General features: G+C 42.2%; 1 protein-coding gene across 14 annotated transcripts in view; it reads left to right on the forward strand.

Moving 5' to 3' along the window:
• Nucleotides 1–13900, forward strand: part of LOC105498957 (transient receptor potential cation channel subfamily M member 6) — a 183204-nt gene that overhangs the window by 123945 nt on the left and 45359 nt on the right. For 13 of the 14 annotated variants that reach the window (XM_071077660.1, XM_071077656.1, XM_071077662.1 and 10 more), the window contains 4 exons: nt 1505–1679; nt 1881–1995; nt 7052–7245; nt 11316–11448. In XM_071077660.1, coding sequence (XP_070933761.1) covers nt 1505–1679; nt 1881–1995; nt 7052–7245; nt 11316–11448 — 617 coding nt within the window. The remainder of the gene's footprint in view (nt 1–1504; nt 1680–1880; nt 1996–7051; nt 7246–11315; nt 11449–13900) is intronic. The other variant, XM_071077659.1, reaches the window with a different exon arrangement.

The following is a 13900-nucleotide window of genomic DNA, read 5'->3' on the forward strand; positions in this document are numbered from 1 at the left end:
GAGCCGGGATTGAAAATTGGGCCACCTAGCTCCAGTCTGTCATCTGAGCTTGCCGTACAGTTGTGTCAACTTTTTCTTTTTTCTTTTTATTTTTTTTTCTGAGATTGAGTCTTGCTCTGTTGTCCAGGATGGAGTGCAGTGGTGCAATCTCCGCTCACTGGAACCTCCGCCTCCTGTGTTCAAGCGATTCTCCTACCTTAGCCTCCCGAGTAGCCTATAGTAGGGACTACAGGTGCTTGCCACCATGCTCGGTTAATTTTTTATTTTTTAGGAGAGACGAGGTTTCACCATGTTGGCCAGGCTAGTCTCAAACTCTTGACCTCAAGTGATCCGCTCACCTCCGCCTCCCAAAGTGCTGGGATTACAGGCGTGAGCTACTGAGCCTGGCTGGCTTTTTCCATCTGGCTATTCACAAGGACCTAAGACTTACCCTTTAATAAGTACAGTGTCTCAAGATCAGCTTTGGCTTTTCCTTCTAGAATACTTATTGGCAGGGAAGGGGCAAGTTCTGGAGAATGAAGGGTAGTGCTAAGACAAACAAACAAAAAAGACACAAAAGAGACAACCTCCAGGACTCCAAAGATTTTTCCTATTTGACTTTTTTCTCTTAGACCAGAAAGGTTTTCTCTTGTCTTGGTGACATTAGTATTTATGAGACAGGCTATGCCGAGATAACCAATATATTTCAGTGACTTAGCACAAAGGTATTTCTGCCTAATGCAAGGTTTGGTGAGAGCTCATGGGGGCTGTCCTCTATGCAGTGACTCAGATCCCTTTGTCTTGTGACATAGCTATGTGAACATTTGGCTCCTGAGGTCTATGGCAGGGAGTAAGAGGGATGGAGAAAGTCTAATGGCTTTTAACTGCTCTCGACAAGAAGTGCCCAAGTCACCATCAGACCACAGCCCACTGGTTGGAATAGGTTTCACAGCCCCAGCCTAATGGAAGGGAAGCTAAGAGACGTAGAGCACCTCTGGAAATACTGATGGGAATTGTGGTGAACGCTCTCTCTGTTACAGTAAACTAATGGATTGAGTTGATGTACATTTAATAGATGGAATTAAACTGGCTTGATCAGTTTCTTAGACTGTAATCAATTCCTGAAGACAATTCTGGGAATAAGGAGCCTTTGGATGAATTCAACAATACCCTATTTTTTTTTTTTTAATTTTCCTAACCTCTGGTTCAAGTGGGGGCAAAGTTGGATATTAGCTAATTAAAAAGTGTTCACAATTCATTACTGCTTAAACAAAGAAGAACAGATTCTCTCCTCTCAGCACATTTATGTTATTCCATAGACCACGTTGACTTGAAATACATACTGTGTGAGAAAACAAAAGAGTTTAGCCAAAGAAAGTCTAGCTGTTTCGTGGGCAAGGGTGTTTTAGTCAATGACTAGACAATCTTACTATTTGCAGGTATAATTGTGATGGTTGCTGGTGTTTGGTTTCTTTTGAACTTCAAATCTGTGGTAAAATTCTGGTTGTGCTATGCTCTTTTGCAGACAGCAAACATGTTCTATATTGTGATCATCATGGCCATAGTCTTGCTGAGCTTTGGAGTGGCACGCAAGGCCATCCTTTCACCAAAGGAGCCACCATCTTGGAGCCTAGCTCGAGATATTGTATTTGAGCCATACTGGATGATATATGGAGAAGTCTATGCTGGAGACATAGATGGTGTGTATGGGATTTTGCCATCTTGCAGAAATTGTGCCTTCATAGTTAGCAAGAGTAAAATAAATCTGAAAAACAATCATCTAAATCTAAAAATGTTTGAATTTATGGTATCCTGTGCAGTTAATGTGCTAAATGTTTGTCTAGAGTGGCAGGACTTTGATTCATCTTATCTCTCATTCTTTTAAAATTCTTTATTTGTAGTTTGTTCAAGCCAGCCATCCTGCCCTCCTGGTTCTTTTCTTACTCCATTCTTGCAAGCTGTCTACCTCTTCGTGCAATATATCATCATGGTGAACCTGTTGATTGCTTTCTTCAAGTAGGTTATTTCAATTAAATATGATTATTTTATTTAAATAAGAAATGTGAGCAGATATGTTGAGTAGATTCACATGTACTTTGAGTATGTAACCTTTGATTTTTGTGTGTTCTATGTTTTATTATTATTGTTTTGAAATATGTGCATAAAACTACTGGTAAGAAGGACGCAGAGCGTGGGAAATGGTGAAATAATAAATGCAATCATCCATCGTTATCTGTGGAGGGCTGGTTCCAGGACCCCCTGTGGATACTAAATTCTATGGATGCTCCAGTCCCTTATAGAAAATGGTGTAGTGTTTCATATAACCTATGCACATCCTCCTATATACTTTAAAACATCTCTAAATTATCTATGATACCTAATGTAGTGTAAATGCAATGTAAATGGTTGCTATACTCTATTGTTGAGGGAATAATGACAAAGATAAAATGTCTCTGCATGTTCAGCACAGACACAATCATCCTTTTCTTTTACCCAAATATTTTCAATCTGTGGTTGTTTGAATTCACAGATGCAGAACCCACAGATATGGAGGACTGACTGTGGAGGGAAAGTACAATGTAACAACATCAAAATGCAAGGAGATCTTGAGTTGTGATTAGGCAGTAAGTTCGAATTATGAAAGGATAGCAAGTGATGGAATTGCAGGTTGGCGAAGGAGTTCTTGATATGCTTTCTTCACTTGCTCCCAGCTTCCCCTGTTCTCTGTTTTCTCTTTCTCTCTCTCTCTTCCTTTCTTCTTTTCCTTTCCTTTCCTTTTCCTTTTCCTTTCTTTCTTTTTTCTTTCTGAGATGGAGTCTTGCTCTGTTGCCCAGGCTGGAGTGCAGTGGTGTGACCCCAGCTCATCACAACCTCTGCCTCCTAGGTTCAAGCAATTCTCCTGCCTCAGCCTCCCAAAGTGCTGGGATTACAGGTGTGAGCCACCACACATGACCCCTGTCACTTCTTTTTTTTTTTTTTTTTTTTTTTGTGGAGTCTCTCTGTTGCCCAGGCTGGACTGCAGAGGTGATCTTGGCTCACTGCAACCTTTGCCTCCCATGTTCAAGTGATTCTTCTGCCTCAGCCTCCTCAGTAGCTGGGACTACAGGTGCACGCCACCACACCCGGCTAATTTTTGTATTTTTAGCAGAGACAGGGTTTCACTATGTTGGCCAGGCTGGTCTCGAACTCCTGACCTCGTGATCCACCTGCCTTGGCCTCCCAAAGTGTTGGGCTTACAGGCATGAGCCACTGCGCCCAGCTGTCACTTCCTAAATCATGCATCACACTACTCTTCCCCTGACCCATTCCTCTCCAACCACATTGGCCCCTCAGTTTTTCAGACCACACAGGTGCCTTTGTGCTTGCTATTCCCTCTGCCTAGAATGCTCTTCCTGCAGCTACCGGTATGGCCCACTTCCTCACCTCTTCTCGTCTTGCTCAGAAGCAAGCAATTTATCTCAAACACTGAAAAGAGTGCCTGACACGTATTTGTTTTGTAGACAAAAGAAACCAAGTGAAGCAATGGGAAGAAACTCATATTTTCTAGATGCCTCTTAAATGCCAGACACTGTGCTAGGTATTTGATTCCTTGTTTACCTTACCAAAGAGAAAAAGATAAGAAAAGAGAAAATCAATTTATGCAGTATAATAATGAAAGTAGGGAAGACACAGGTTGAGAGTTAGGCAAAGTAAATCAGAATTCTTAAAAAAAAAAAGTGACTGCTGTGTTGTTACCTGTACATGGGGAAGACATACCTTCCTACTTGTTATATGATAGTCATCAGTTCTCTTAGCCCAACCATTTTAGGAACTTAGAATATTTGCTGGTGTTTAGTTATAATAGCTATTTTTATATATCAAATAATAAAAGGGTCTGAGTTTTTTGGGGGGGCGTGAGGGGAGACAGGGTCTCACTCTGTCACTCAGGCTGGAGTGGTGCAATGGTGTGATCTCAGTTCACTGTAACCTCCGCCTCCCTGGTTCAAGCGATCCTCCCACCTCAGCCTCCTGAGTAGCTGGGGCCACAGGTGTGTGCCATCATGCCCAGCTGAATTTTGTATTTTTGGTAGAGACAGGGTTTCGCCATGTTGCCCAGGCTGGTAGTCTGAGATTTTTATTTATTAAAAATGTCCAGTGTCTCATTGCCCGTTTGCTCTCAGGGGAAAGGCTCACACCCCCCATCTTAGCCCCAGGCAGGTAAGTGGGTGCTGGTGATGGGATGGCATGACGCTTCTGCTGTGGGTGTCACCAGGAGGCTCTTTGGACCTCTGTCGTTGGGAAGGTCCTTTGGGAAGGAGTGTCACCCGGTCAGGTGGTGTGCTCCCAGTCACTAGAGGTGTACACTCGAGGTTGGGTGAACGCCTGCTGGTCATGGTACCCAGTGAGTCTTGCCCAAGTGGGCAGCTGAGCAGAGGCCCTTCTGGGTCTTGGAGTCCAAAGAACTGCAGAGCAGCCCAAGGGGTGTGGGTCAATTTTGAGTGGCAGCCAAGTCAGGGAGCCCGTGTGCCTCATGTTTGGGTCTGGTTGGCTTGGCCACCACTGAAAGCAGCAATAAGTACAGGCTCCTGGTACCTGCAGATCTCCTGCAAATGGCCCAGAGAACAGCCTTGAAGCCACCTTTCCCCTCCAGGGGACTGATCCTGTCCCTAATGCTGCAGTGGTGTCCAGGGATCAGGGGAACATTGCTTTGAGAACTCTCCTGCCTGTTACAGAGGCAGCACAAAGCCGGTGCCCCCTGAGCCAACACAGCACTGGGATGGCTTTTTAGGAGAGAACTCTGTTGGTGACAGTCACATCTCAAATATAATAGCTGATTTTAAAAGCCAGCAGCAACGAAGCTATATACCTGAGTACAGGTGGCAGTTGCAGAGAGCCATGGGCTGGAGAGGGTCAGATAGGGCCTCCCACAAGGGGATCCTGGGGACGCTGCAGCTCAGAGTGACTCCCAGCTCTGTCACTGGCAGGGCGACCCCTTCATTCTGGAGCCTTAGCTCTGGAAGCCCCCAGTGGGGGTGCCCTTTCAGATGCCCCCTCTCCATTTTAAAGGCTCTGATTCTCGATCTTGAAGCCAAATGCAGCATGGACACTCGACTTCCGTTTCCACTGGGACGGATGGAGGTCTCCTTTCTAGCCCCAGCCCAGGCGGCCAAGCCCATCCTGGCATCAGAACATGCTGAGCACATTTTGTAGGGTGGCACCTTTTTATCCAAGTTGCTAGCTACACATCAGTGTTTAAAGAGAAAAAAGTGACCTTTCATTTTTTTTTCTTGAAACTTGAGGAAACAGGATACATACTACTGATTTGATTTTTTTCCTAAAGAAAACTAAATGCGCAACTGCAGAGTGCTAGAGGTGTGTATTTTTCATACAGTGCGGGGAAAGTATTTGTGCTGCTTTTTGGAGATGGACTGAATTGTCTGGTTTCTGTCCCCGGGCCCAGCAGCTACGTCTATTTTCTGTAGAAGGTGCCACAGTGAGACCCGGAGCCACCCCTTCCTGCCGTGGCACTGTTTAGAGCTGGGAGCCTATGGTCTCTCGGCCTGTTTCTACCTTCTATTCAACCACTCTGATGTGGGGAGACAAAAAAGAATAGAACTTTTTGATACAGTGGTAGAAACATTGATTTGAACTATTTTAGTAGAAGGAGTACCAAACAAGACTCTTGATAGTGTATACTTTGAGCTAGATAAATAAAGGCCTCTTTTTGAGCCTCCTGGCCAACGACAACGACAGAAACAAACGTCCAGTGTCAAAAAAGAAGTTAAGAAATCCTCGCATAGGACAAATTTCTCATGTTAGAGATGAACACACTGAAGACCACACAAACTGACCAACCCCAGATCTGACTACTTGTCCAGGAGCCAGTTATAGACAATTCTTTATAAAATAATTGAAAAAACCAAAAATAAACAAACAAACAAAATTAAATACGCCGACCTGCTGGTGGAAGGCTGTTGTCATGTTGGAGTGAAACAACTATTAATAGCATGTGCAACCCTAGAGTTTCTCACTCATTGACCAGGACCCCAAAATGTGCATTTCTGACATGTTCTCAGGTGATGCTGACGCTGCTGGTTCAGAGAATATGCTTGAGAACTACTGAGATAACCCAGTCATCTATGTTTCAATCACCTTCTGTATGGATTCTGAGAAACTTCTATTCTTACCCAAAGATGGTGTTCTCCAGGATAATCCTGGTTCCTTTCCTTTATCACTGTTCAAGTTTAGGGTTATCTGTGTTTTTATTTGCTAAAATTGGCTACCTTCCTCAAGTTCTACTCTTTTTCTTAAAAAAGAAACTAAATTTTGTTAGTTTATGCACAATATTAAGATGGACATTTTACTGTGTTCCTCTTATATCATATTATATACTTAAAGTTAAGTAGTTAAGGATGATCTATTGTTTCAGAATAACCGTAGCCCCAGTCATTACCCCCATGGCAAGTTCTATAATATCAGTATTCACTGTTCTATCTCCATGTTACAGCTACAAAGTGACCTACCAATAAGGAGTTACTTTTATTGTAAAGTTAATCTAAATAATTTGTCTGGATTTTCATAGAAGCTCTGCTTTTTGATTTAAGATGAATTGATTCTTCTTCCATTTCTTCATTTACACCATTCTGTTTGCATGTTTTAACTGGGATTTTTCTAGCAGTTCTCACATTTGACATTAGATCGATGATACAGAGGAACATTAAATCTGTTTCCCATAAACGATGAATTATGGACTGAAAAAGAGCTTTTATGTGAGAAGAGATGGTGACTTGAGAATAGTGTTGAGTTCCAGAACAGATTTTCTGTTCATTACACTGAAAACGTTGACATTTTCTTTTCTCTGATTGTAATGTCTGCCTTTTGCTTGTTATTCTGATTAGCATGTTTGATTGTAGAAGGTAGCTAATATATTTTGTTTGGTGGAAGAAGAATCGTAAACACAGTGGATAGTATTTGTGTTGGGTAACTGCTGGTAATGTCAGGTGAACTAATCATAAATGTTGGAAAATATAGAATCTGTTACCTTTCAAGACTTCATATTAAAACATTGTCCCTCCCTTACTTCATCTTACAGCAACGTTTACTTAGATATGGAATCCATTTCAAATAACCTGTGGAAATACAACCGCTATCGCTATATCATGACCTACCTCGAGAAGCCCTGGCTGCCCCCACCTCTCATCCTGCTGAGCCACGTGGGCCTTCTCCTCCGCCGCCTGTGCTGTCATCGAGCTCCTCATGACCAAGAAGAAGGTGACGTTGGATTAAGTAAGTTTTTCTGTGTGAGGCAGGAGGAAGAGAGCAAAAAGTACAGATTCAAGGCAAAGATGCACCGGAGTATTACAAGTTAAGTTCAGGGCACTGGGGGGCTCTGGGAGTTCCCTGACAATAGAATATCAGCTGATGCCCTGGGTCTAAGTAAATATATTGACCTCATTATGAGGTCGCAGTGCCTTTTGCCAAGATCAATGGATACTTAGAAAGGAATAGGTAGGAAGAGAATCTCTGCTTGATTGTGTAAAGGCTTTAGGTTACATGGAAAACCTGTGTTTTCTCTGCTGACCAGAGAACTCATCAGAATAACTCCTAGAGAGTAGTCCTGTGACCTGTACTGTTCTCCTTGTTGTGGAAGATGGAATTCAGACAGAATGGAGTTACAGAAGGCCTTGGGGTCTGAGAGAAAAGATAAGCAAAGCTGGGCTTAACTTATTAACCAGAGTCATGGTCCTCTGATTCTCTAATCTACTGAGCATGGAGGTGATTCTGAAATGGATGTTTCTTATTTTCAAGAACCTCAACTCAGAGACTGGGTGCAGTAGTGCATGCCTGTAGTCCTAGCTACTCAGGAGGCTGAGGCACAAGAATTGCTTGAGCTCAGAAGTTTAAAGCTGGGGTGCGCCATGATCGTGCCTGTGAATAGCCACTGCACTTCAGCCTGGGCAACACTGTGAGTCAAGATGCGGAAATAGGGATTCTGACTTCTGTTTTTACAAAGCATAAGCCTATGTATTTTGAGGTTTTCCTAATTTATCTTGTTTAGCCAGATCTTCACTGCATGATATGACTATCATACTAATTGTTGTCAGAGAACATTGCATTTGGTGGTTTTACAAATCTTCTGTAGTTCCTATCAAGCAATTCCACAGTTGGTACCAGGCCCATTTCTAGATAGTTCCCAGAAATACAGGAAGCAGGTGGCATAAATACACAATCCTTTTCCCAATTCCTAAATCTAAAATACCTCTGAAAACTGAAAGCCTTTTTTCTTCATAAATTGAGGAAAAACTTATTTGGCAAAAAAAGGCTGATAAGAATTGATGTGAAGCCATTTATTTTCTTTATTTCTTGGAGTATGAATATTCATTGATGTTGCTGAAGAAAATAGTAATATGTTTGATTTTAGGGATTGCTTTAACCTTAACTAGGGATTTCACTTCATTTATGATATATTCACTGTATTAACTTTCTGAAACTAGAAAAGAACAGTTCTGAATTCTAAAATACTCTGGATTCCAGGAGTTTCAGCTAAGGGACAGTGGGCTGTTTATGTGTTTAGGTGGGTTCTTAGGGGGACAGGTCATCCCCTGCAGTATATTATGGGATTAACAGGGTGATATGCTTTTGCTGGTGGTAGGTGACTCTGTGACGTATTTTTTCTCCTCCTAACTCACTTTGAAGATTTTTTCTTTTCTTTTTCATACCCCACTCCCTGACCAAGAGATTCAGCCTTTGTACGAAAGCCAAAGCATAACTGAAGTTAACTTGAAGGCTTATAATTATACTGTAAATTTCAGGCTGCTAGTAGAGAGATGTCCCACGCTTTGGCTGCAGAACCATTGCAACCTAATAGCAGAGTGTGAATTGCTTGATAAATCCTGGAATTGACTAGGATTTGCTCAGACTTCCTAGTACCACATGAAAGAACGTTTCCTGGGTTTACCTTGGTCTGTGCTTATAGGATGATTTCATAAAAACTCGAGTAAAGTTTACAATGAATTCACCCTGAGCTTTCTGGAACATTCTTGAATTTTCGTAACATTGCTTCTAATCTTTTATATTGAGGGTAAAGACATTTACACAAGGGGCAGCAGTGCCACCTTGCGGACAATTACAGGAAAGCGCCACATACTGCAAGCTGCACCTGTCATTGGAATTACTCTGGATTGTTTGCTCTCAGGGACCCACATAAGGTTCACATCATGACACCTGTGAAGTTTCTTGCTCATAGGAGATTCTTCAATGAAAGAAGTTTAGAGTTGGGTAGGGGATGGGGGATAACTAATCTTTTCAGTGTCTGAAAAAATTTTTCCTGCCATTTAAATCAGAAAGCACTGTATATCTGAGTTGTGAATACATTTTACAGCTGAATAATACTTTTAGCCATGTTTTCAGTTTAAAATTAAGATCTTTTGTCATTTTTTTCAGAAAATAATGTAACAATTGCATTTTAAATAAATTCTGGAGAACCATGTTAGTTCTTTTTGTCCTAATGTAAGCAAAACCATTCAAGAAAGAGAACTTTCCAATTTAATCCTTTTAGCAGCATCATTTCATTTATATATTTTCTAAGTATTATAAACTTGCTTAAAAGATGGTATATTATTCTATTAGGCAGGAGTGAAAGCCAAAGTAGTAGACCAAATGTGAATGCTGGAGTTTGATGAAGAATTGCGTTAGCCTTATAATATCACTTAGTAATGTGTCTTTTTAATGAGTTATTTATGATTGTGTCAGAGAAGGTATACAACCGTGATTGGCCATTGAATGGTAATAATAATATCTCATTCTTCAGTAGAAGGACTTAGTATGCACAAACTCTGTGTAACAAGGTAAAACTTTCTTATACTTACTGGATTAATTTCAACAGACTGCCTTCTTCTAATCTTGCATTTAACCTATTGGTTATTTACTGTCATTGTAATAGCTAAAAGAGTTGGAAGAGAGGTTGATTAGTGAGTACAAATATGCACTTTGATAGAAGAAATAAGACCTAGTGTTCAATAGTTCGGTAGGGTTTTTGTTGTTGTTGTTGTTGTTGTTTTTAGAGATGGGGTCTTGCTCTGTTGCCCAGGCTGGAGTGCAGTGGAGCGATCTCCACTCACTGTAACCTCTGCCTCCTGGGTTCAAATGTTTCTCCCACCTCAGCTTCCTGAATAGCTGGGATTATAGGCATGGACCACCACACCCAGCTAATTTTTTTTTGTTTGTTTGTTTTAAGGAGCAGAGAGTTTAATAGGCAAATAAGAAGGAGGAAGCTCCCCCATACAGAGACAGAGAAAGGAAACCAAAGCCGAGAAAGGAAACCCCCAATTTTTGTATTTTTGATAGAGGTGGGGTTTCACCATGTTGGCCAGACTGGTCTTGAACTCCTGGTCTCAAGTGATCCACCTGCTTCAGCCTCCCAAAGTGCTGGGATTACAGGCATGAGCCACCATGCCCTGCCATCAGTAGTTTGACTACAGTTAAAATTAATTGATTATACGTTTCAAAATAGCTAGAAGAGAGTAATTCAAATGTTTCTATCTTAAAGGACAGGTAAATATTTAAGGTGATCTACTTCAGCCTTCTGAGTAGCTGTGACTACAGGCTTGTGCCACCAATTACCCTGATTTGATTATATGAATGTATCAAATTATCACATATATCTCGAAAATATGTACATCTAATATGAATCAATTAAAATTTAATTAATTTTAGAAAGCGTTGGCAGAGAGAAAAGAAGACAATCAGATTCCCCATTTTCATAGAAATGCAGTGAATTTTTGTTAAATGTGAAAACATTCCTACCTGTGAAAATATTGAAGAGAAAGAATTCTACATATGAGTCATTTTCAAAGAATGAATAGGAGAGACCCAGGCTGGTGTTTCCAGTTCTTTCTTTTCTTTTCCTTTTTTGAGACAGAGTCTCGCTTTGTAGCCCATGCCGGAGTGTAGTGGTGTGATCACGGCTCCTGCAGCCTTGACCTCCCAGGCTCAAGCCATCCTCCTTCCTCAACTTCCTGCATAGCTGGGACCACAGGCGCCTAGCTAATTTTTAAATTATTTTGTGGAGAGAGAGTCTGCCTATGTTGTCCAGGCTGGTTTCTAATTCCTGAGCTCAAGGGATCCACCCCCCTCAGCCTCCTAAAGTGTTGGGATTACAGGTGTGAGCCACTGCGCCCGGCTTTCAGTTGTTTGTTGATGCTGTTTCTGCATTAATATTAGAAATAGTTTGACAAGGTGACAAACTTTTATCACAACAGGCTACCGTTTCTCATTTTCAATACAAGTGGAAGAAAAGCCACTCATGCCCTGAGATGAATAATGATTCTTTCTGTGTTTCATACTTATTTCTATAGAACTCTACCTGAGTAAGGAGGATCTGAAAAAACTTCATGATTTTGAAGAGCAGTGTGTGGAAAAATACTTCCATGAGAAGATGGAAGTTGTGAACTGTAGTTGTGAGGAACGAATCCGAGTGACATCAGAAAGGTAAAATATATAAATCTTTTCCATTCTGAAACCACTACCAAAACGTGATTCTACTAGAATATCTAAAGGAGTAGAAAGATATACTTTCAAATCCCAGAGATTTGCATTCTTCATAATTTGAAATATTTAATAACATAGAATATTCATGTAATCAAAGTATATTTATTGAGCATCTACTATATTCCAGGCACTCTTTTAGTTACTAGGAGTAAGTGGTTAATAAGACACAATAATCCTTGTCCTCATGGGACTTACCTTCATGTGTGTGTGTGTGTGTGTGCATGTGTGTAGGTGGTGAGAGAAATGAAGTGGGTGGAGAACAAAACCTTAGCAAGGAAACACAAAAAATTTGTAATTTAATATCAGGCAGTAAAAGGCCTATGAAGAAAAATAAAGTAGTTGGAGAGAATAGGAGATGATGGTGGTGTGAAATCCAGCGGAGCTGGGGGTTGAGTGGACTGTTTAGATGGTCTGGTCCTAGAAGGCCGCTCTGAGGGATTGGAGTAGAGGCCTGAAGGAAGTGAGGCAGTGGGCCAGGCAGGGGCGTCTGGTGGAATAGCGCCCCTGGCGGAAGGAACAGCAAGCGCAGCCGCCTGAGGCAGCACGTTGTGTCTGGCCACACGCAGCCAGAGTGGGGAGGAGGAGGTAGACGGAGGGTGCTGGTTGGATGGGGAGTTGTGGGGTCTCAGGGCGTCTGACCGGAGGTGGTTGTGCAGTGGGGTTAGCGGCTGCTTCACTGAAGTGGGTGAAGAGAGAATAGGAGAAGCAGAGACTGCAATTACAGGTGGCTTTTGGGAGAAGTGTTACTGTGCAGGGAAGCATGATGAGATATGGGGACCTGGTGAGGTTTTTTCGTTGGCTTTTGTTTCATGTGGCGATACATGAAACAGCATGGTCCTGGAAATGATCCACCAGCAAGGGAGAAACTCAGGAGCAGGAGGGAGGAGGCCATTTGCTGAAGAGAAGTCCCTGAGAAGCTGGGAAAATGGAGGGTCTCGGCTTTTCCCCGAAGCGGGGGAATGGGACGCGATATGGCCAGAATAGATGGGAATGCAGACAGAGTTGGGGGGCACCCAGGTCTTGAGGCAAAGTCGTCGACTGGGTGTGCCTGTGGGTGGGATTTTGAGGGAGGCAGGCGGTATGGGGGGTATTCAGAGGTTTGAGGAAAGAGAAGGAGATGTATTGAAGAGAGTGAACATTAATTAGGAAGCTATAATGTGATCTGAGTTACTGTGGATTTATTACGAATTGTGGGTGCATGGCATTGTGTGAAAATACGGAAGGCTACATGTGATGAAGTGCACTTTTTTAAAACACAGAATTGTTCTTGTAAATGGAAGCAAATTGACAGAAGTTAAATGTGTTCCTTCATTTTTGAACATACATGGAACTGACTATGACGTATTATACCTAATTATGCATGTTTTTTCTGATGTGCATATATCAGATAGAGAGATGTGAATCCTTAAACATGGCTTTAGTTAAACTGAATCACATGAAGAACTTTCTAAATGGTTCACGATGGGCATAAGTCGTGTTTATATAAACCTGGACTTCTCTCTTGGTACCATATTTATATAAATCTGTGTTTCTGTGCCTGATTGAATTTCAGATCAAATTTAATATTGAGAAAAAATTGAGTATCAAAGTTTGAGCCCACAAAATTTGATTTCACCTACATAATATCTTTAGTCCATAGTTATATGAATTTCTCTTTCCTTCTTCTACACGTTCTGCCCCCCTTTATAGCTATGCTCACTGATTGCAACAGGCAAGCTTGGTTCTCCGTTTTGTGTGAAGCATAGACCCATATTAGGAGCTTCCGGAGCTGGGATGAAGTCCTACTTCAGGGACTTACTAGTTATGTGGACATGGGCAAATTTACTGAACCCCTTTGAATCTTGGTTTTGTTTTTTCTTTACTTTCTTTTTTGAGATGGAGTCTCACTCTGTTGCCAGGCTGGAGTGCAGTGGCGTGATCTCGGCTGACTGCAACCTCTGCCTCCCACGTTCAAGTGAGTCTCCTGCCTCAGCCTCCCGAGTAACTGGGATTACAGGTGTGCGTCACCACACCCAGCTAATTTTTTGCATTTTTAGTAGAGACAGGGTTTCACAGTGTTAGCCAGGATGCTTTCGATCTCCTGACCCGCCCACCTCAGCCTCCCAAATGCTGGGATTACAGGTGCAATCCACCGTGCTCGGCCGTTTTCGTATTTGTAAAATAGACATGGAGGCCGGGCAAGGTGGCCCACTCCTGTAATCCCAACACTTTTGGAGGCCAAGGCAGGTGAATCCCTTGACATCAGGAGCTCAACACTAGCCTGGCCAACATGGCGAAACCCCGTCTCTACTAAAAATACAAAGAAAATTAGCTGGGTATGGTGGCACTTGCCTGTAGCCCCAGCTACTCAGGAGGTTGAGGCAGGACAATCGCTTGAACCCAGGAGGCGGAG

The sequence above is a fragment of the Macaca nemestrina genome, chromosome 14 (genome assembly GCF_043159975.1).
Source record: "Macaca nemestrina isolate mMacNem1 chromosome 14, mMacNem.hap1, whole genome shotgun sequence".
Taxonomy (NCBI): domain Eukaryota; kingdom Metazoa; phylum Chordata; class Mammalia; order Primates; family Cercopithecidae; genus Macaca; species Macaca nemestrina.